Source organism: Arachis hypogaea, chromosome 14, assembly GCF_003086295.3.
Source record: "Arachis hypogaea cultivar Tifrunner chromosome 14, arahy.Tifrunner.gnm2.J5K5, whole genome shotgun sequence".
Taxonomy (NCBI): Eukaryota; Viridiplantae; Streptophyta; class Magnoliopsida; order Fabales; family Fabaceae; genus Arachis; species Arachis hypogaea.
The window spans coordinates 126242308-126263655 of record NC_092049.1 but is presented as its reverse complement, the minus strand read 5'-3'; the positions used below and the strand labels follow the sequence as shown (position 1 = coordinate 126263655).

Genomic DNA, 21348 nt, shown 5'->3' with positions numbered 1-21348 from the left:
CGTGTGTAAACTGCTAGAGCCTATAGCGGTTTACATTGATGGTGGCTGCCTATATAAACTATGGAAGGAAGCCGCGGATTACTCATTTGGAGTGATATATAGGTTAGTTAGAGAGAGGAAATTGTAGAGAGAGGTCAGAGCAAGTTGAGAGCGGGTCCGGGATATCTGAGTGCCGACCTCCGGCGGGATATCATGGCAAACGGAAGGAGCTTGTACCGACTGAACGGTGTTGCGCATATTGCTGGTTCCAATGGTGACGAGGTAAGTTAATTTTTTTTATTAGCGTTAGCATTTGTTAATTAGAAAAATGGTATGTAAGGCAGATGAATTAGAATTTATAGATTAATCCCTCTAGTTTGAAATTAGGCTTCACATGTTAGGATGTTAGTTTAGTCGGTTTGGGCTGGGTTTTTTTTTCGTTAATTTATAAAAATGATTAGTTAACTGAATTTAGTTCCCGTCGATGAATGTTTTTATACATGTCCTTTTTTTATTTTTTACAACTATTTTGTTGAACATATTTTTGTTTTAAGTTGCCAAAGTTTGATAGTTGTGCTGGTTGTTTATTTTATTTCGGTTGATATATTTGTATGATATGAAGTTTTATATTCGGTATTATAATATTTTTATAATTGTGGCTGTTAAATATTCGATTTAGAGTTCTATTATTTTTACTATTGTAATAAGTTTTTATGATATGAATCTTTAATTTGATTTGACGACTGAGTTATAGGTTCATAGATTAATTGGTTTATTGGTTCCTTGTTTGTTGACGGTTTAAGATATTTGTTATTGTTAGATAGGGGGATTTGTTGTGGATAGCAGAATTTAATTATTTGCTGTATATCTTTCATGTTCTGTGCAGCCATCTAGGTGTATATATAGTGTGAGAAGGCAACAAAATATGCCCATGCATGAAAAGATCATCCCGTATTTAGAGAGGGCTGGATTGTACCATTTGGCCAGGCTAAATAGCCACTGGTTCTGGTTGGATGAGCCCTTGGTTAGTGCGTTCGTTGAGAGGTGGCATCCTGAGACGCACACATTTCACATGCCTTTCGGAGAGTGCACAGTGACATTGCAAGACGTGGTGTTTCAGCTAGGGTTGCCTGTCGATGGGGAGGCTGTGAGTGGTTGCCTTGGTGAGTTTGAGAAATTCATGGAGGGTGGCCGACCAGCTTGGGAGTGGTTTCAAGACCTATTCGCTGAGCTGCCACCACCGAATAAGGTCAAGCAGATGACAGTCCACTTTACATGGTTCCACGAGAGGATAGGGTGTTACCAGCAGATGCGACCAAGGAGACTGTCCGCATTTACGCACGTGCGTACACCATGATGTTGTTATCCACTCAGTTATTTGGGGACAAGAGTGCGAACTGGGTACGTATACGGTGGTTGCCATTTGTGGCGAACCTTGATGACATGGGGAGGTATCGCTGGGGGTCGGCCGCTTTGGCGTGGTTGTACCGATGCATGTGTCGGATAGCGAACAGAAATGTGACCAACCTTGCAGGTCCCCTCCAGTTGCTACAGAGTTGGATATTCTGGTGGTTTCCGTCGCTGAGGCCGTCTGGGTTTGAGGTTTTATCCTTTCCGCTAGCATCCAGGTATTGGTTATGTTTTCGAAAGTTTGAAAATGTTATGGCCGGATTTTTTAAGTTTGTGTCTCATATGTTTTCTATTTAGGTGGTCTGCTTACTTACCTACGAACGATGGCAAGGAACAAAGGGTCATCAATTATCGCCTTGCGTTGGATCGGTTGACCGCTCGCGATGTAAGTATTATAAGTGTTAGGCTTTTTGTTTGTGGTATGCTTTCGAGTCGTGACTAAATATATAATTGTTGTGGTAATGTCTGATGGGTTTTAAATTTTCAGATTGTATGGGAGCCCTACTCCGCGCTTGATATACTTGCTGTGGTCCATCCGGAGATACTTACAGAGGAGCATTGTCGCATATGGCGAGCGGTCACTACTTTGATATACTTTGTGGTCATCGAGTGGGATCAGGTTGATAGGATTGTCCCACAGCTTGGTAGAGTGCAGCATATCCCCGAGGATGCTTTGAACATAGACTGGCTGCATGCTAAGGACGGGAGGGGAGGAGATAAGTGGTTCCCCCATTACTATCAGGCCTGGCATTTACACTGGGGGAACAGACTTGATGCCGTCATTGCCATCGAGCGAGTGGCAGATCCTGGTCCCTCCTTTGATTACTTAGATTGGTGGTACCTTGAGGCACATAGGTTCCTTAGCCCAGGGGTAGCATTCGCAGATCCTAGGGGCACCGAGATACCGTCAAAGGCCTTTCAGAGAAGTCGTCTCAGGTCCCACGCAGATCACGACTACATGATATGCCGGACAACCGGCGTGTTGAGAGACGCCGTCGTGTTGGTACCCAGGCCACCGGTCGAGAGTGGCGATGGTTAGATGACATGATGCAGGAGGATGATGCAGGAGAGGATGCTAGAGATGGGGGCGATCACCGTGTTCGTCGGGCCAGTGCGAGACGTAGGAGCACTGTGGGTGCCACCCAGTTTCATGGTGGAGTTAGTGGGAACACATCGACTGAGGCTGGAGGCGGGACATTCACCACTAGATCCTACTCTCCGCTGCCTGAGCCCAGTTCACAGATGTATGCTGATCCCGCTACGGCGACGATGACTGTGGATTTAAATGATCAGATGGGTAGCTCACAGTTTTATGTAGAGTTCGCTGTGATGATTAGGGATGATGCTGGCCTGTCCCATGTGCAATTTGATGCCCCGCCTTACCACCCGCAGATGCCGGATATGCAGTTTGATACCGCAGCTTACCACCCACATATGACAAAGATGCAAGACCAGGCACCTAACTACTAAGGACAGTATGTGGCGGATCTTAACGAGCCTGCAGGTAGCCGATGGATACTTGGTTCACCATGGGAGGGACTCGCCAGTCTGCGTTTGGGGTAGACCCTCCGGTTGATGACGCCGCACAGGAGGCAGCCCGACCGATTAGAGTCAGGCGTCCCGCTTGCTATGGGATGGGATCCCATCTGCTTGGTTCTTTTGATGCTGCCGCCCAGGATGATCGCGATGATTAGTCTGTTGTGTTGTATTTTTATTTTGGGTATGTGATTTAGCTACTTATTAGTGACTTTATGTTTAATTGTTATGGATGACTGTTATTTGGGATCTTCATCGACTACTATATGGCTATTTATATACATATATTCATGACTATATGATCATTTGTATAAAGGAATGTCGATTTTTCCTTCATATCGTCGAATTGATTTAGTTCCGAGTACGTTAATACAAAGTAGCAAAGTGATAAACAACTACTTAAATTAAGGGTAATTAATAAATTGATCACAATTAAAGGTCACTTGTAACACAAAGTAACACATTCATAAGAACAACCAACAAACTGATAACTGGTAAACTGACACATAACCTAATACAAAGGACCTAAACCATGATAAACCTAGATGCCGCTGGTAGAACCTCGCTGAGGGCAACTCCTTCGGGTGTGACCGGGCTGCCTACACAGGCCACACCGCTTCGATCGACTGGTGTCAGCTTCGTCCATGTTGTTGTGGATGCGGGTGGACCGCGGTCGTCCTTCTGTTGCCCGTCTCATGTTCGGGTCGGGAATGAAAGTCGGACCGTCATACGGGGGCCAAAGCCCCTCTAGAATACAAGGTGCAAAGGACATCTGATAGACCTTAAATACCTCAGACATGCTGTAGACTTCATCGACGTAAGTGGCCCAATCTAGTCGTGACTGCGCACAGCATGCGATGGCATGGCAACAAGGGTAGTGCAGCACCTGGAAGTATCCACAATCGCAGGTGCGATCTCTTAGGGAAACCCAGTAGCTACCCAACGAGAATTTGCCTGTGGGGGTAGTCTCTGCCATTGTATAGTCAAGCTGATGCCTATCGAACACGGTCATGGTGAAGCACCTCGAATCCTTCAAGTTCCGCTCAATGGCCTTAACAAGTGCCTGCGAATACCGGTGCCCAGATCCTAACTGTGCCTTTACCGTCTGCCCTCGGACAACAAACAACTCAGCCAGTCGGAGATAGGTTGACTTCACCAAGGACGTCACAGGTAGATTTCCTGTGCCCTTCAAAACAGAGTTCACACACTCAGAAATGTTGGTCGTCATGTGATCATATCGTCTCCCCCCATCTTTGTGCTGTGTCCACCTCTCATACTCCATCCTGTTTGTCCAATCACATATGGCCGGGTTCTCTCTCCTTATTATGTCAAACTAATAGTCAAATTTTGCTTCCGTCTTCACATAAGCGGCATTTACCAGCCACCTCCTCGCATCCTGCCCCTTGAAAGTAAGGGCAAAATTTGCAGCAACATGCCGAATACAGAATGCCCAATAAGCATGTGGAGGTCGCCAACCACTATCTGCAGACTCCAGTGCAGCCTTGATGTCATTGTGTCTATCAGAAATCACGAGAATACCTTGCTGTGGAGTAACATATCTTCTAAGGTTGGATAGAAAGTATGACCAAGACTCTGCATTTTCCCCCTCCACGAGTGCAAATGCAACAGGAAATATATTCGAGTTTCCATCCTGAGCAATCGCCAGCAACAACGTCCCTCCATACTTGCCATAAAGGTGTGTTCCGTCGATACTGACGAGCGGCTTACAGTGTCGGAATGCCTCAATATATGGAGGGAATGTCTAGAACATGCGATGAAAGTAGACTCTATCTTCATCAACTTGATCACCCACTTTAATTGGGGAGGTCTTCAGCAGAGCAACGGAACCGTCCATGGTAGATGTGACCCCAAGGATTCAGCGGGGCAGATCCCCATATGACTCCTCCCAGTCGCCATAGATCTGTGCTACTGCCTTCTACTTCGCCAACCACACCTTCTAATAACTAGGCCTGAAACCATATGTCGCCTGTGTTACCTCTTGCAACACCTTAATTGACACCGACGCATCAGCTCTAACCAATGGAAAGATCCTCGCACATATGACATGATAATCAAGTTGCTTGTGGTCGCTCGATATCGATGTGGCCATACAACTGTGTGGTCCGTTATACCTCCTAACTTCCCACGTGCTCTTCCTTTTTCGCATGACTATACGAATCAACCACGTGCACCCGTTACCAAACTCTTTGCATCTCCCTTGGTATTTCAGATTGTCTGACTCCATAACTCTGTACTCAACTCCATGTCGAATGCTGTAATCTTTTACACTCAGCACAGCTTCCTCCTTACTCTGGAACGATTGGCCAATTTGGAATTCTGTCAAAGGATTCGCATCATGCATACCCTGCCCCCCCGAAGGTTGCCTCTATATTCTGCTGTTGGCCGATGGCTTCCAAGTTCAAGGACGACAGGTGCAGAGGGTACTCTTGTGTTCCAGAATCGGAACCTCCATGGGCTGTAGGTGTACCTCTTGGAATATCATCATCACTGTCTCCACCAATATCGACCGGCTCCTCATCGGAATCATCATCACGCAACGCATTCTCAATTCGATCCGGTCCAGCCTCAAACTCAAAATCAGGCACAACAGGAGGCACACTAGCATGAACAGCGCCAGCACGTTGGGGCTCAGGAATCAGAACTGCCGCTGCTACCACAAGCATCGATGTCGAGGCACCACCGACCGTGGTCGACTGAGGATTCGGTGCCGATGCCCCAGAGTTGTCGACACCATCTTCCATCTTCGCAAGCAGCTCAGGTATTCTCACCTCGGGAAAACTACGTCGGCAGTGAAACAAGACCTGCAGGTTTTCATCCGACCTTATCACAAAGGTCTCATATCTCACACCAGCTGACACAACGGCAATGGAAATCTTGTAAAACAACTTTTTTACCCACGTCATCCCACACGCACCGAGCTTCCGTAATATGCTGAGCTTAATCTCTGCCAACGTACTCGAAGATCGGATAAAAATACTAAGCGGTTCTCTATCTGTGAATTTCACACCATGACTTTTGATCTTTTGAATTTTTCCAGAGCAATAGACCAGAGCCACAAAACTTTTCTCACCGTCCATTTGTGAGAAATAACACTCTTCCTCCACCTTTGGCCCATCCACGGTTTATATAGGCAGCAATGCTCACACATACTGAACGTAAACCGCTACTGGCAATAGCGGTTTATGACCAAGCCAAATCAAACAGAAACCGCAACAGGCTCTAGCGGTTTCTGTTCTGCCACGTTTGCTCGTAATCCGCGGCTGGCAGCAGCGGATTCTGTATATTCGTAAACCGCTACTGGTAGAGCGGTTTATATAGATACGTAAAACAATGTATTTGCGTCTTCATTTTGGAAACAATGTATTTACGTAATTTTAAAAGTGTATCAATTTATTTACGTAAATTGCCCACAATATAACATCTTATTTATGGGCAATCCATCACCAAATGCACACTCTTAAGTGCTATATTGTATATCTATCTAAATTTAGAATATTTAGCTACATTGACAGCATATATTTCAGTTTCATTATAAAATCAAATGCCAAAATCCCTTAAAATATAAGTCCTAAGATAACACAATGTAAGTATATGCAACAAAATTAATGATTTAATGACAATGCTATGTATTTAACTCCACAATTATGAATATCTCGATTTAGATGTAAATTAAAGTTAGATAGTAAATACATATCTATTGAAAATACCTGTGTAAACACCAATCTATAGAATCATATTTAGGCAAAAACTCAAAAGAATAATCACCAAAGAACTCATTTATGTATATGATTCAACCTTAAGGATCAGAACTATTTCTATCAAAATATACCTCCTATATTATCAGACTCCTAATAAATCAAACTACTCAATAAAATTAAACAAAACAAACTAAGTATCTACTTTGCACATAACACACACCAAAAAAAGAAACAAATCTGAATAGCTAACATCTATAGGTGATCATTAAATTGATCAAAACAATTATACTATCAATCGATTATTAAAATTAGCATATTTACACTTCACTTCGAAACCCTTAACTTAAAAATCCAAGTAAAAAGGTATATCAGCTAGAAACAAATCTTTAGTTTTACTTCAACATCTGTGTCTGAAAAAGTAAACTCCGAATGCATTGAAAATTTTAGAGAATTAAAATACACAGAGCTTGATAAGTTGAAATTTTTCGAGTAGAATTCAAAAACAAAACAAAATCAAGATAATGCAAAAAATAAATTCCACATGTATTGAAAATTTCAGAGGATTAGAACACACAGAGCTATCAATTAAGTTGAAATTTCTCGAGTAGAATTTAAAAACCGAAAAAATCAAGATAATACAGAAAATAAACTCCACATGCATTGAAAATTTTAGAGAACTAGAACACATAGAGCTATCAGCTAAGTTGAAATTTCTCGAGTAGAATTCAAAAACCTAAAAAAATCAATATATCACTACAAACATTAAACATTAATCATCCGTTCCTGCTCATCATCGTGTAATCAAGGTGAAGAAGTTTAAAATGAAGAATTGAAAGCACAAGGAGTAGAAGCTTACCTTGCAGAGTCAAACAAGAAAAATGCAGTCGAAGAAGTTCGCGATTGAGACAGAGAGGGAGAATCGCAACCGCACTTGAGAGACAGCAAAGGAGAATCGTGCCGTCAGAGAGAGAAAAAAGGAGAATTGTGCCATCGGAGAGAGAAGGAAGGAGAATCGCGCTTGAGAGTGAGAATAAGGAAGAAGAATCGTGCCTAAGAGTGAGAGTGAGGGTAGGAGAAAGAGGGAGGTAGGTTTTAGTGTGTATAAAGAGTGAGTAGGGTTTCTATAAATAGTGAAAGTGGGGCTTATTTTTAATTTTAAAATTTTGTATTCGTATACGTATACAAATATAATTACTAAAATAGTGGCTAAAAGTGGTGTGCATATATAGTACAACGGTTAATATAATTAAGTACAATTTTCAATTGGAAGATTTATTACTATGTATTGGCTAGAAATTAATTTTGAAATGAGATTGATTTGGCGTAAACAAGTTCAGCACTATCAATCTATCATGTGTCTAGATTGGTCTGTTTTTTGCGGATTGCGAAAAGGATTTTCGTAGATTATAAGAAGAAAAAATGAAAAAAAATTCCACGTGAAAAGCAAAAAATAACAAAAAAATTTCTTAGATTACGAGAAATTTGAAATCTATATTCTCGATTTTCACTTACAAATCATATTTTGAACCGCAAAAAGGATTTTCATAGCCTACAAGGAAAAAAACGAAAAAATTTCTCGCGCAAAAAGCAAAAAATATAAATAACAGAAAAAAAAAAAAAAAAACTTCTCTTAGATTGCGAGGAATTTGAAACATATACTTTCGTATTTCACTCAGATCGTATTTTGAGGCATTACACCAAATTTCGATCCATATCTAAAATTTTCGGCCATAATTTATACCTTTAGTAACGAGTTTAAATTTTTAGACATGTAATTTTATTACATCTTTCCATAAAACATTAAAAATAGCTTTGTTATTCTTCACCAAATAGAATCTCTCTTGCCATTATACTTATATATGTCAAATTTAATAATAAATAGCACCAATCACCAAATGTAGGAAAAATTATGCTTTATTGCCAAATCTCATACATTATTAATAATTTCAAATTTTTAAGAGACTCATCAAACCACTTTGAAGATCAGTTTGGGTAAACTTTTAAATAAATTCTTTTGAAAAAAGGTTAAAATATAAGGATTTTTATTAATAACAACTTATAAATAAATTATTTTGTATTTGAAAAATTATTATAGAAATATTTATTTTAAAATTGTGTATTAAATAAAAGTGATAAAATAGCTTTTGAAAAGAAGAAAAGTCAAAATTTTTAACTTCTTCAAAAGGTCTTAAATAACTTTTTGGAAATTAAACGCATATCTAAAAAATTGTACCAAACACTATTAATATGACTTTTTATAAGTCAAAAGCTAAAAACAGTAGCTTTTGAAGCTTTCCAAACAGACCTGAATCATATAGAAATAAAAAAGAACTACTATTATTATGGCCAAACCAGCAAGATAGATATGGAACAATGGACAAGGATAAACTAACGGCTTATTTGAATGAGCTTCTAATAAAAGATCTTTTTTTTTGAGTTTTTTTTTTTAAAGATCTTATAAAAAATTAAAAGTAATTTTATATTTAGATATCTCATACAAAAAGATCTTTTTATCTATTAATTATGTTTGGGTATAATAATATAAAAATATTTTTTGTTTATTTATTAGATGAAAAAATCTTTTTTAAAGAAAAAATATATTTTAAAAAAATATAAATTACAACTTCTCAGAAAAGATATTTTTTTATTTTTTTTTTAGTATTTTTACTTTTATTACTAGAAATTTGTCAAACACGCTAAAAAAACTTTTTTTTTCAGTAAAAAAAGATCTTTGATATATATATATCAATTATGTTTGAACATAATAATATAAAAATACTTTTTTGTTTATTTATTACATGAAAAACATTTTTTTTAAAGAAAAAAGATTTTTTAAAAAAGATGTAAATTACAACTTCTCAAAAAAGATATTGTTTATTTTTCTAGTGCTTTTACTTTTACTATTAGAAATTTGCCAAACACGCTAAAAAATAAAATAAAAAAAAAAGATATTTTTTCATTAAAAAGATCTTTTTTATCAAAATAATGACACCCAAACAAGCACAATGACACTCAAACAAGCACTAAGCAAATTTTGAGTAACATTAGCATTATTATTGCATGATGATGTATGCAAATCCATGCTGAGACAATTAAAACCTGCTTAATATTGTAGAAATTATGAAATTCAAACTAAATATCAAGTATACTAACTAGTTCCTCTTAGATGAATCAAGCAAACAAAGCTTTTGTGTATCCATTTTCTAATTACAAAAATGCTAATCTAATTTAAACAAAAAAAAAATGGAAAGAATATACTATGTATAATTTTTTTTCCTTTTTTTCTTTAAAAAAAAAAATAAATCATCATGTTCTTCAATCTCAAAGTAGACCTTGTTGCAGCTCTTGAATGTGCACTCAATTTCAAGCTTCCTCCTCTTCAGGGAACTGCTAAAACTCATTTTCATTAGTAAACATCTTTGCATGCATTTCAGTTTCAACCAAGTGCTGCTTCATCAATGGAATGAGATATCTCTATGAATCTTACACTTACACATTCATGCATATATATGCATGAATAATCCCTCATGTTGGTATAAAAAATTGAATTAGAGCTGATGCTAATATATGAAGATGACATTGCCAAAATTTGGTTGGATGAATGTGTTTTTTTTAAATCATTTTTCTATACATCATGAATGTTGGTGGTGCCTAACAATTTCTCATCCTCTTTTTCGCTTTCGACGAGTTGAATGCCACCGGATCGTGTTGTCTTATTCACCTCCTTTTCAACTCTGAAGAAGATCCACTGGAACCGTCGGAACATCTCCAAAAGAGTGATTGCAAACACTGTCAGGTAGTTATGCCGGAGATGCGCAGATAGTTTGTACGTCCACGAGCCGCGCAGAATAAAGTTGCTTCCAATCATCCAAAAGTATATCTGCAACTCAGAAGTCAGATTTGTGAAATAAAAACGTGTTGTATCTTTCAAAGAATGATGCTTCTTGAACATATGCAAGTGCAAGGTAATGATACTTATGCTATGCAAGGCTAAACATGTTTGAACTATTCTCTTTGTAATAAGATGTATCGGCTTTTCTTACCCATTGTCGTCCGTGAAGCGCGTTCGAAACTGCACTTGGTCTGTTAAACTTGAAAATGCGCGAAAAGCCACTGAAGACAAGGAGAAAAATTTCTCAATATAACACAAACTTGGCATTAGAAGTAAGTTCCACACCTATATGCTCATTTCAATCTATTTGTTTAACATCTTTATTAAGCTTAAGATATAAAGTGACTATGCAAATTTGTAATGTTTGTCACTATTAATTTGAAAGAAGGTAGATTTGGTACCTTAAATCCCAATCTCTGGTTATATCCCAGTAAAATGAATAGAGCGAATTAATTAAACTCGAGAATAGCCACAGTGGCCGATAAATAGTTGTCCATTTCTCGGGGAAGACGTGATACTTCAGCGCCGAGAGAAAAATCACTGGGAATGCTGTTGAATATTTTAGAGCTGGATAGCAAGTAAGAAAGGAGTTAGAATACTATCAAATGTAAAAATTTCGACCGTTGTGTTGAATAAGCACAAAAGTGAAAAAATGATGTGACTTGGATGAAAGAGTGTGCTCGCGGTGGCAGGGTTGAAAACAAAAAGATCAATTACCATTGAAAAGGCAAGTTTTGTCTTTGGTATCTTTGTACTGACGAAGACATTGCAATAAACGCCACAAATAAGGAAGAACAAGAGCCATTGGGATTGCAACAGAGTGACTACCACAGACCGAATCGGCTTCAAGCCAAGCAATTGTGGCGACCTGCATATCATAGAAAGTTAAAAGACTTTCAAATACCGTGTCGAAGAAGTTTTTATGTATTCAAGTAATAGACATCACCAAACAAACTAACATAGAGTGGGAAAAGAAAATATTGTACCGTGAGATTTAAGACACAAGAACAAAGTAGAGATTCACAAGTAAATAGCAGTAAAGAAAAAGAAAATTTGGTATATTTTTTTTCATTTGATTTAAAAACCATACATTACCTGTTTGTTCACCATCCTACAAACCGATCGCTCCAAATCTGAAAACACCTGTATGAAGTAAATAATTAAGAACAAAAATATACAAAGAGGAAGAGACTATTAACCCAAAGAGTATCGTAGACCACAGCGGTAAGTTTCTTTAACATTTACCATATGACCAAAGCAGTAAGGTGGCAATCTAGACAAATAAATACATGAATTTCTAAGCATTTTTAATGTGAATGCCCAACTAAGATATAAATTTACATTTAAGGTGACATGAAATAAAAGGAAAAATGCAGAAAGAAGTTTACTGTTAGATCATTTGCCGTACCTTTGACATGGAGGTTAAAATATCAGCCACAAAGAAGTCAGGAAACGATATTGGCTGTATGAAGAGTAAAACCATTATTAGTGAGACAAGTTGATAAGCTATAGAAATGGCAGGTGAAAGAAAATCAACTGAAAAACTTATGTACACTAGAAAAATCGTTGATTCAAACTAGTAGCCTCAGGCTAGAAAAGGCGAGGAAAAGAAGAAGAAAGAAAACCGGTTGGACCTCGCAGATTCTTATGAAATTAACCAAATGCAAGTATAACACGAAAAAGTTCATAGTTTTCATGGCAGTCAAGAAGCTTGCCTGCAAAGGAAAAGCTATCCGCCACAATGTCCTCAAAAAGAAGTACCGAGAGGACAAATAGAAAATATCAAAGGGAAAGATCATGATAACAGCAAACAGAATGTAGAGAAGCACCTGCAATATGAAGGGAATATGATCAGAACATAAGGTAGTAATGATTCTCGCATGAGAAGATCACAGAAAGCAATTAATTTGCTCGAATCTAGAAAAAGTTATTTATTGCCTTTTAAAAAAAGTAATTTATGTCTACATAATTTCATAACCAGAAAGCAGCCCATACACAGAGTGAAAGCATGTCATACATTTTATGTAACTCAAAAGATGACAAGGAATGTAAAAAATGCTTATGAATGTCATGTTTAAGCAATAAGTCAGATTCAACTTAAAAGCTAGAAGGAAATAACATAGGAGATACTTAACAGGTTGAGATGCAGCTAATGATACTTCCCCGTGAGAATAGAGATACAGATAGGCAGTCATGCTAGTAGGGACAAGAATCGTCATCCAAGTGCTACACTGAAAATAACACAAGTATGGTTAATAGACAGAAACTTAGACAAATTTTATCCAAATCAAACCACTGCAAAAACTTCTATGATGCTTTTTTTGCATAAAATTTCAAATTGACGCAAGAATAACGGGCAAAGCTGCTATGATCAATATCGCTAGATAGCACAAAGTAGATGGAGATTGACAGTCATTAAATCAAGGAGAAACTGAATGAAGGAATACTTTGCATAACCGTTGTTAAATCTGAAGATTAAGTTGCAAATGTCTTGACTTGAAGGTTTTGTTGGGTCTTATATATATTCAAATATTAGAAAGATGGGCATGGGAGATATTGGCACCTCATATTATTATATTCATAGTTTATAGACTTCAGTTATTTTTAATTGTGACATTTACCTGATGACATAGTACTAGTATGAACTAACAGCTCTCTCTAAATCATCAAACAATGTTCCCTGAGTAAAAAAATGTTTGTTTCCAAAAGTATGCAAAAGAATCCAACTACCTTCCATATCTCTCTGTGAGTGAGGTGGTTTTGATCAATTTCAAAAATCTTCGGATAATTTATACTTGATTGTAGGAATACCCACAAATTGACTCCCCAAAGCCAGACCATCATAGTCTGAAACAATGACAATAAAATTATCAGGAAAAGTTCCACAAAAAAATTGTGTTCAATGTATGATATATACATAATTACATATAAAAGAATCCATGTATAACTTACCACAAGAAGGAGAGGGTTATAATACAAAAATGCCTCATATAAAAACAGATCTCGCAAATTCGCATCCATTCTCATGACAGAGTCCCAACCAACCTGGTGCAAGGGCAGGAAAAAAGTGAGAGGTGTGAAATAGGTAAAGAAATTCACTGGTACAAGGGAAGAATATAGATGTTAGAAAAGCGAAAAGATAGGTTCTGACCTTGCAGCAAGTAAGTCCCCACATCAGAAAGAGTACCATCTGCAAAAACAAATGAGTAAGACATACCACTTAAGGCCTAAGGGAGTAGTATTTAGAACTCATTCGTAATTTATAGATGATATTTTAACAGACCTTGAATCTCCATAGAAAAGTGGGAGAAGGCAAAGCCTTTTCCATAGGTGCCACTATGTTCTTCATTGTATCAGCACTATTCAATTATAGGACCTTCAGGTTTCAGCTGAAAAAAATTATAAAAATTAGCAATCAAAATGAGGATGTGAATATAAAACGAAAAGAAAACAAAGCTTTTGGGATAAGGTTAGGGGAGGGAGTTACCAAACAGAAACAAAATTGAATCTAAGTGCATCAAAGATGGTCTGCACTTGCAAACACAGCATAAATCCTAGCATCTTTTTCACCACTAGTGGAGCTCACACTTTTAACATAATTCTGATTCATGTCTAGTTGTCCATGACAAGCATTTAGAAATGCATGCTCTACTAAAGATGATAACGAAAAGCCACTGTAACTAGTAACTCCATTGTTTTCGGAGTCTTGTCTAAATTGCTTTATATTTGCTTCAAAAGTTTAATTAGTTATTATCGGTTATTAAGCTTCTACTCCTAACGTTATGGTCAGGATATATAGAAAATTGGTCGATGTCTGCCGCTAACGAGGTGTCTTTAAATCTTCTCATACAACACAACCACCATAGTCACACCTACTATACATACCAATGATTCAGTACTAGTCAATAAAATAGTAGCAGCATTATCCAGGTAAAACACTACGATGTTGTTTGATTCATATGGGCAACTTCAATCAACATGAAAATTGCTAGTTATGGCTATTGTTGTATTATCCAACCAGAACTCCAAATTCCTTGGAGTAATCAATTATCAACTATGGACACTTGAAACAGGGTGTTCAACTGTTCATCATATCCAACCAGAATTCATGGAAATGGAGTTCCAAGCTGCTGAAGAGAATGCCCCCTGCATTATATCATACAAAATCCAATCTCAATCCCAAACCCCCACTCAAATCAACCTACTTTCCACATCAAAAATCAATGCAGAGAGCTCAGAAATTTGGCATGCACTATAATATAATTCCAATTATTCAGTACACACCACAATCAACAAGAACCAAAACTCCATAACTACAATAACAAGAGCTCATGAATTTAGCTAGCACTTTAACATCAGTGAAATCCATTTTCCCAATCCTCCAACAAATCTTAAAGCTAGCAACAAACAGAATCCCAACATATCTCCAAGTAGCACTATCCAGCCACATCATGTCACACAGAGTGCAAAATAACAGAGCAAGGGATGAAAAACAAAAACCCCAGGTCATGGGAGGCAGCAAAATCAAAACTTGGCAGCAACCCATCATTCAGAATCCCATATTACATCTGAAATTCAAATAATAATAATAACAAAAAGAAGATGGGATTGAATCAGATCAGTTACCTGTTGCTGTTGCTATGGTCAGAGAGGGGGAGAGTCAGATCTGAGAGCAGAATTGTGGGGAACTTTTGAGGCGCAAATCACGCTAAACATGACACAATGGAATGAATAAATGAATGAATAATTGCAATTGGGATGATGAAGAAGATGGTTGCGTCGATTTCAAAGCAGGTTGCTTGCTTGCATTGTTGGCAAATGAAGATTTGGAGAAGAAAAAACCAAAAAAAAAAACAAAACAAAACAAAAAACAGAGAAACCGTGGCAGTGGCAGAGTTGTTATTAATAATATAATTACACCCCCCACTCTTTCTTTGTCACTGTAATGAAAGGATTCCGATTTATACTATGACTTTAAAATTTGGAAGTGACTGCATTTTGTGTGCCCAAAAAGACTAAAACCCCAAAGTGGTCCTAAGATTGGGCGAATTACCCATAATCGTCCTTGACTTTTAAAATTTTCTAATTGTGTCCTTCACATTTAGTTCTGAGACCCATAGTTGCCCTGCGACCCTTTTCAGCGCACAGTCAGTAAACGGAGTAATGATCTGGCACCTCCCATGCCATGCTGGAGCCAACAACGGCTAGCTGACGTGGCAAATCTTAATTTTCTACCCAATGTGGTCCTGATCCCATTAAAACCCTAAAAGCTAAGAATGATTATTATATGTAGTATCTCTTCTTCCCTTCTCCTTCGTCCCATAATTGTGGTCCACTATTGTGATTTAACGGAGATTCCATTGATGCTCTGAAGCAATGTTTGGAGGTAAAGGCAAGCCAATGGGAGCTCGATACGGTCAACAAGCAATGGATACAGGGCGAAGACCCAAAATCGTAGCAGGGCTACGCGTGTACCAGAATGGTGTGGTTGCGGCTGCCGACCTGTGCTCCGGTGGTCTGGGACAAATTCCAACCCAAATAAGCGCTTTTTTGGGTTCCCAAATTATAATGTTAGCTGTAATTGTTGATTTTTCCTGATTTTTCATTCGTTCCCCAACTTCTAATTTGGTTATTGAAACATTTGTTGATTGCAGACAATTGGTAAAAGATGGTGTGGTTTGTTTGTTTGGGCAGATGTTGGGCAAGAGGTTGTGCCTGCAAAATCAGAAAGTGTTAACTACAATGATGACCAGAAGATGGCAAAAGGTTGGAGGCTGAAAAATTAGAATCTGATGTTAGGAGTCAAAAGTTTATGATCAAATTATTATTTCTGGTTGTTTCTGTAATGTTGTTGTTCTTACTAGTGGTATTTTGCAAACTTTGAACTCAATATTGAGTAATGATGCGATTGAGATCATATGTGTAATATTTGCATGAATGAAAAAAAGTTGCTCAATATCTAACTGTGTTAGCCAACCTTTTGGAGATATTAACTGTTTTTATACCACTAAAGGTAATCTGGATATATAGCAATAGCAAAATATAGCAATAGCAAAATATATTAATCATTTTAAATCAACAAAGTCATGAGTCATAAGTTTTTGAGTGTCTTACAAAACCATAAGCAAGGTGCTGCTAACAAAATAAACATAACCATATGTCTGGTAATAAAGTAGTCATAAACACAAAGTGAACCTAACCGAACAAGCATGTTATACAAAATTACTTGCAAATTGTCTTATACAAAATAACTTCCAACACAACAAGCATGTTATACAAAAATCTTCAATTTTTCTTCCTAGGTGCCTTGAATCCTGGAGTGGAAATGAACTTGAGGATACTGCCAAGTCTTGCAGCTGTTCCGGAGCTAGCACCTTGCATGGGATTAATTGGCGCATGGACAGAAGTTGGCGAGTTAGATGATTTTCTCTTTGGTGGCAGCTTATCCGGTCTTGACTTAGTGATGGTACATACTTTAGCAGCCTACAAGAATTGTAGTATATCAGAGGATGCGCTTTTAATTACATAACACTAAACAGTTTACAAGTTGTCATTAGATGAAAAATAAATTAATTACCTGCTGCGACTTCTCTGGTTCAAAGTAAATTGGTTGAGAAAGCTCAACTTCAACTGGTTAGACATTAGTGTTTGTAGAGCCAGCTGGAGCATCTTTACCAACATTGGTGTCATCAGCAGCATTCGGTCCATGTTTAACAACATTAGCTTCAGCTCCACCTGTATTCTTAGCAGCAGCTTCTGCTTTTGCAGCAGCAACAGCAGCAGCATCTGCTAATTTCTTCTCTTTACAACCCCTCTTTGTGTGACCCTTCTCCCCACAGTAGCTGCATGTGAATGGTGCAAGCTGCCTCTTTAGGTTTGTGTTGTCTTTGGTGGAAGTGGGTTTGGATTTCTTATGGCCACCTTTAGCTTCGTCTGTGTCCATCCTCCTTTTTTGTTGTAACTTACCTGGCCCCCTCTTAATCTTTGGTGGTTGGGGCTTAAGAGATTCTGAAACCTCCCAGAATTTCTGCCCAGGAATGGGATTGATATGATGCTGATATGTCTCCCTATAGGATTCCATAGTAACTAGTTTGTGGCAAAAATTCTCTGGATTTTTGTTCACCCTAGCTAGTGCAGCACAGGTATGTACACAGGGTATTCCTACATCCAAAACAGCAATGAATCAAGTTAGTACTTACTGTATGGTAGTAATGTATGAATAAATGTTACTTTCCACATAATAAAATCAACCTGTCAACATCCAAAATTGACATGTGCAAAGGTGCTTTCCTAGATCAACAACATGGTTGGCTGGGTAACCATGTACCTCAAATTTCTCATAACCAGTATCACTTGTCCATATTGGGTGCCAATGTTTTGACTCTTTTCTCACTTTCTCCAAACGACTGTGAATTATCGGCGGCAACTTACCCACATGATTAGCTAATTTAACCTTGTTCTTCGCTATTGTTCTCATGACAAACATTCTCACACCTTCAAGTAAAGTAATGATTGGCTTGGCCCTAGCCTCTTTAATTTTTGAGTTGAATACCTCACACGTATTATTACATATGCTATCCAATTTAGGCCTGTGACTAAATTGACTCCTGGTCCAATGTTCTCCTCCCCACTGCGATAGATATGCCCATGCATCCTCGTTGATGCGCTTGATCTTGTCCATATTGTCTCTAAACTCTTGATATGTGGTGACTCGTGCACACTCCCACAGCAAGAATCTTAGTTGTAAATCCTTCCATTGTTTGTTAAAATTCCTCCACAAGTGCCAAACACAAAAGTGGTAATGAACCCGTGCCATCACCTCTTCCATTGCCGACAACAAACCCTGGGTACAAAACCATATACCATATCAGCATAATAGTCCCTAACTCTCATTCACGCTCACCATAATAGTCCCTGACTTTTGATAATTTACACATAATAGTCCCTGATTTTGATAAATGATACTTATATAGGTCCATCATATCTATCGTTCCTTATCCTAAGTATTAAAATTCAGCATAGACATGAATAACAATGCATACAATTCCCTGATGAATAAACAGCATAGATGTTCAACACATGGAGGAGATAACAATGCACACAATTTTCAGCTCTACTCATGGATATCAATGCACCTTATTCTTACATACTCATGAATAAAAAAATACCTTCTGCATGTCAGATATAAAGCACCACCCATGTTGCCTATAGTCTCCAAGGTCTTGGTGTAGCAACTCAAGAAACCACTTCCAATTCTCCTTGTTTTCTACGCCAACAATTGCCCACGCTATGATGTAGATATGGTGATTAGCATCCTGCCCTCACTGCCGACAGAATTTGCCCACCAAATTGAGTTTTTAGGAAAGCACCGTCCAGTCCAATCAACGGTTGGCATCCGGCTTTGAAACCATTCTTGCATCCATTCAAGCACACATACATTTTTTCAAACACTGGATCAGATTCTGGTTGGGGAGTGCAACAAATTTCAACTGTTGATCCAGGATTAGTCTTAAGAAGTGTAAGACCATAATCCCTCAGCATTTTGTATTGTTCCTTTTTATCCCCGAACACCACATTTCTTGCATCAAAGAGGGCCCTTGATATTGAGTTCTTGTTTAAGGACAAGTCAAAACCTTGACTTGAAGTAAGTGGCAGCATCACAATGCTTGAAATTTGGGCACTTCCTAACCTTCTTTACTAGTTTGCTCGCCACCCAATTTCTGTTAGCTGCCCTGTTCTTATCCTCCCTTGGGCATGTATGATCATTAACGAAGGTCTTTATTTGCCAACAAGTATCTTCATGATCCCTTGATGCATACACAACCCATGGACATCCTTTCACTTTACAAGTAGCCCTCATCCTCACATTGTCATTCTTCCTAAACCTAATCCGTCTGCCCTCTTGGATTGTGAACTCCCTAACAGCCTCCTTAAAGTCCCATTTTGTGTTGAATTTCATGCCAACTTCCAGTTACAGTTCTCCAAACCTTATACCTTCTCTAAACACAGGACAAACATCTTCGGACTCCTCATCTGTCCCCTCATCCTATGAATTCGGGAGAGTCTTCATTTCTTCAGAATGCCATGAGTTTGCCCTGTCTGAGTCAGCCCCTGGATCGTATGCATTATATGCATCATCCCATGTTCCTCCCACAAAGCATAGGTCCACATCCCCATCTAAGACCTCCTCAACAAATGCATCATCCTCAATAGTAACTTGGTCTTTATCCTTAACAAATGCATCAGCAGGAGCATGTTTAAATCTGATGTCTTTTTTAACAGTCTTAGCCTTACAAACATCATTATCATAATCATCATCGTTAGAAGAACTATCTTCGGTCCTTGGCTTATACAAACTATCTTCGTCACTATCATATGAATCAGAGGATAGTGCATCACCTCCCTCCTGTCGTGCTTGCATCACTGCCTTTCCCTTAGCAACACTCCTCGTACAAGGCCTAAAATTATGGGTGGTTGTTGTCGTTTTCTTCTTGAGGGTGGATTTGGGTGTGGAGTTGGGTGTTGCTGTTGACACACTTTTAGGGAGAATAGGCTTGGTAGGAGGCTTCGGCTTTGAATTAGTAGTAGGTTTTGGCTTTTGATTAGTAGGAGGCTTCGACTTTGGATTAGTGGGAAGTTTTGGCTTTTGATTATTAGGAGGCTTTGCCTGAGATTGATCTTTTGGATTGGCATGAGGCTTCTCCTGACTTGGAGATTTTGGATTCGTGAGAGATTTTGGCTTAGTTGGAGGTGTTGGATTAGTAGGAGGTATTGGATTAATAGGAGGGTTCGGAATGTCAATGGTGTTGACAGGCGTTGGCTTGTTTTGGGGGGATTGATTGCTGGGGTTCCTCGTTTTGTCATTAGGAGTGACCGTAGCACCTTCTTCTTCTGCAACATTTACTTCTGTATTGTTCATGCCTACCTTTTTCTCCTGATCTTGTAAATAATCTGGAGATAACACCCCATGCTCAAAATACACATCCACCAATCCATTATTCTTGTGAGCAAGGAAACACATCTCCCTAAGCTCGTCGTCACTGTTTAGATTCCTTAATCTAGTTTCTAACGTCCTCCTGGGGACTAGCCACCAACAATGAAGGATCTTGTCATAGCCTAACTCCTTGTAATAATTCCTTATGAAGAAAACGTCCAAGGTATCCTCATCCAAATCACCTAGGCAAGTTAACTTATCATGGGTATACCTCAATTTTTCTTCATCATCTTTCTCAAAGTTTCCTCCATGATGAAACATTATATCCAATAACACATCCATCTGCACCAACAACTCAAAACCATTAAATCACACACAATCGTGACAGAGGACTTCAACATCATATTAAAAACCTATGATTTAATATCACAGTCACCACCATGCATTAACCCAATATTGAAAAAATCTCTGTTTCATTGTCAAAAAACAGAGCATATACACACCAAACCCTTTGCCCTAACAAAAATCCTTAAATACAATTCTTTAGGGTAATGCAGCCATAAAACTCTAGGACAACCCAACACACTAACAACGCAATGATACACCTTCATCATATATTGATTCAGGAAATAAATTCGAAAATTATTTCAACCAACACATACCTTCAACGATGGAGAAGACAGAGAAACCACTTGCCTCCAAAGGAACACCAAACTCTTCAAACGAAGTGTGACAGTGGAGGAGACGGGAAGACGAAGCTAACTCGGTGTCATTGATGAGAGAATGGGAAGACGAAGACTGAGCGTGGAGGAGAGGAGACGAAGTGTGAGAGTGTTCAAACAAATATGGTGAAGGCAAACCATTTTCAAGGGCTCCAA

At 38.4% G+C, this 21348-nt stretch overlaps 4 protein-coding genes across 5 annotated transcripts; 1 reads left to right on the top strand and 3 right to left on the bottom strand.

Annotated features, from left to right (window-relative positions):
• Positions 1–1332: 1332 nt before the first annotated feature.
• Positions 1333–2428, top strand: LOC140178725 (serine/threonine-protein phosphatase 7 long form homolog). Its single transcript, XM_072215956.1, has 3 exons — positions 1333–1607; positions 1687–1774; positions 1877–2428. The coding sequence occupies exons 1-3, from the start codon at positions 1333–1335 to the stop codon at positions 2426–2428; spliced, it is 915 nt and encodes a 304-aa protein (XP_072072057.1).
• A 1038-nt stretch (positions 2429–3466) lies between these two features.
• LOC114925225 (uncharacterized) lies at positions 3467–4207 on the bottom strand. The gene has a single exon (XM_029292516.1). It carries the CDS (start codon positions 4205–4207, stop codon positions 3467–3469), a length of 741 nt encoding a protein of 246 aa, XP_029148349.1.
• Positions 4208–9676: 5469 nt separating this feature from the next.
• LOC112744034 (uncharacterized) lies at positions 9677–15544 on the bottom strand. 2 transcript variants are annotated; one of them, XM_029292277.2, is made up of 14 exons: positions 15163–15472; positions 14024–14682; positions 13820–13925; positions 13688–13726; positions 13489–13581; positions 13267–13383; positions 12672–12767; positions 12252–12365; positions 11945–11998; positions 11632–11679; positions 11254–11404; positions 10938–11103; positions 10688–10757; positions 9677–10524 (listed from the first exon to the last, which is right to left on the bottom strand). In XM_029292277.2, the coding sequence occupies exons 3-14, from the start codon at positions 13883–13885 to the stop codon at positions 10270–10272; spliced, it is 1269 nt and encodes a 422-aa protein (XP_029148110.1). In that variant the 5' UTR covers positions 13886–13925; positions 14024–14682; positions 15163–15472; the 3' UTR covers positions 9677–10269. The 2 variants fall into 2 exon arrangements, with proteins under 2 accessions (XP_029148110.1, XP_025649285.1); XM_025793500.3 differs by lacking the exon at positions 14024–14682 and having other exon boundaries at positions 15163–15544.
• A 1626-nt stretch (positions 15545–17170) lies between these two features.
• LOC112743149 (uncharacterized) lies at positions 17171–18217 on the bottom strand. Its single transcript, XM_025792361.1, has 2 exons — positions 17788–18217; positions 17171–17697 (listed from the first exon to the last, which is right to left on the bottom strand). Exons 1-2 carry the CDS (start codon positions 18215–18217, stop codon positions 17171–17173), a joined length of 957 nt encoding a protein of 318 aa, XP_025648146.1.
• Between the last annotated feature and the right edge of the window lie 3131 nt (positions 18218–21348).

Coding starts and splice junctions, on each gene's coding strand:
- LOC140178725 (XM_072215956.1), top strand. CDS start 1,333: ATGATGTTGTTATCCACTCAGTTATTTGGGGACAAGAGTGCGAACTGG. Junction 1,608..1,686: donor TCCTTTCCGCTAGCATCCAG/GTATTGGTTATG, acceptor TTTTCTATTTAG/GTGGTCTGCTTACTTACCTA. Junction 1,775..1,876: donor ATCGGTTGACCGCTCGCGAT/GTAAGTATTATA, acceptor TTAAATTTTCAG/ATTGTATGGGAGCCCTACTC.
- LOC114925225 (XM_029292516.1), bottom strand. CDS start 4,207: ATGGAGTATGAGAGGTGGACACAGCACAAAGATGGGGGGAGACGATAT.
- LOC112744034 (XM_025793500.3), bottom strand. CDS start 13,885: ATGAAGAACATAGTGGCACCTATGGAAAAGGCTTTGCCTTCTCCCACT. Junction 12,768..13,266: donor CTCACAGAGAGATATGGAAG/GTAGTTGGATTC, acceptor TGTTATTTTCAG/TGTAGCACTTGGATGACGAT. Junction 10,525..10,687: donor CGCTTCACGGACGACAATGG/GTAAGAAAAGCC, acceptor TCTGAGTTGCAG/ATATACTTTTGGATGATTGG.
- LOC112743149 (XM_025792361.1), bottom strand. CDS start 18,217: ATGGACAAGATCAAGCGCATCAACGAGGATGCATGGGCATATCTATCG. Junction 17,698..17,787: donor TCAATTTTGGATGTTGACAG/GTTGATTTTATT, acceptor TTTTGGATGTAG/GAATACCCTGTGTACATACC.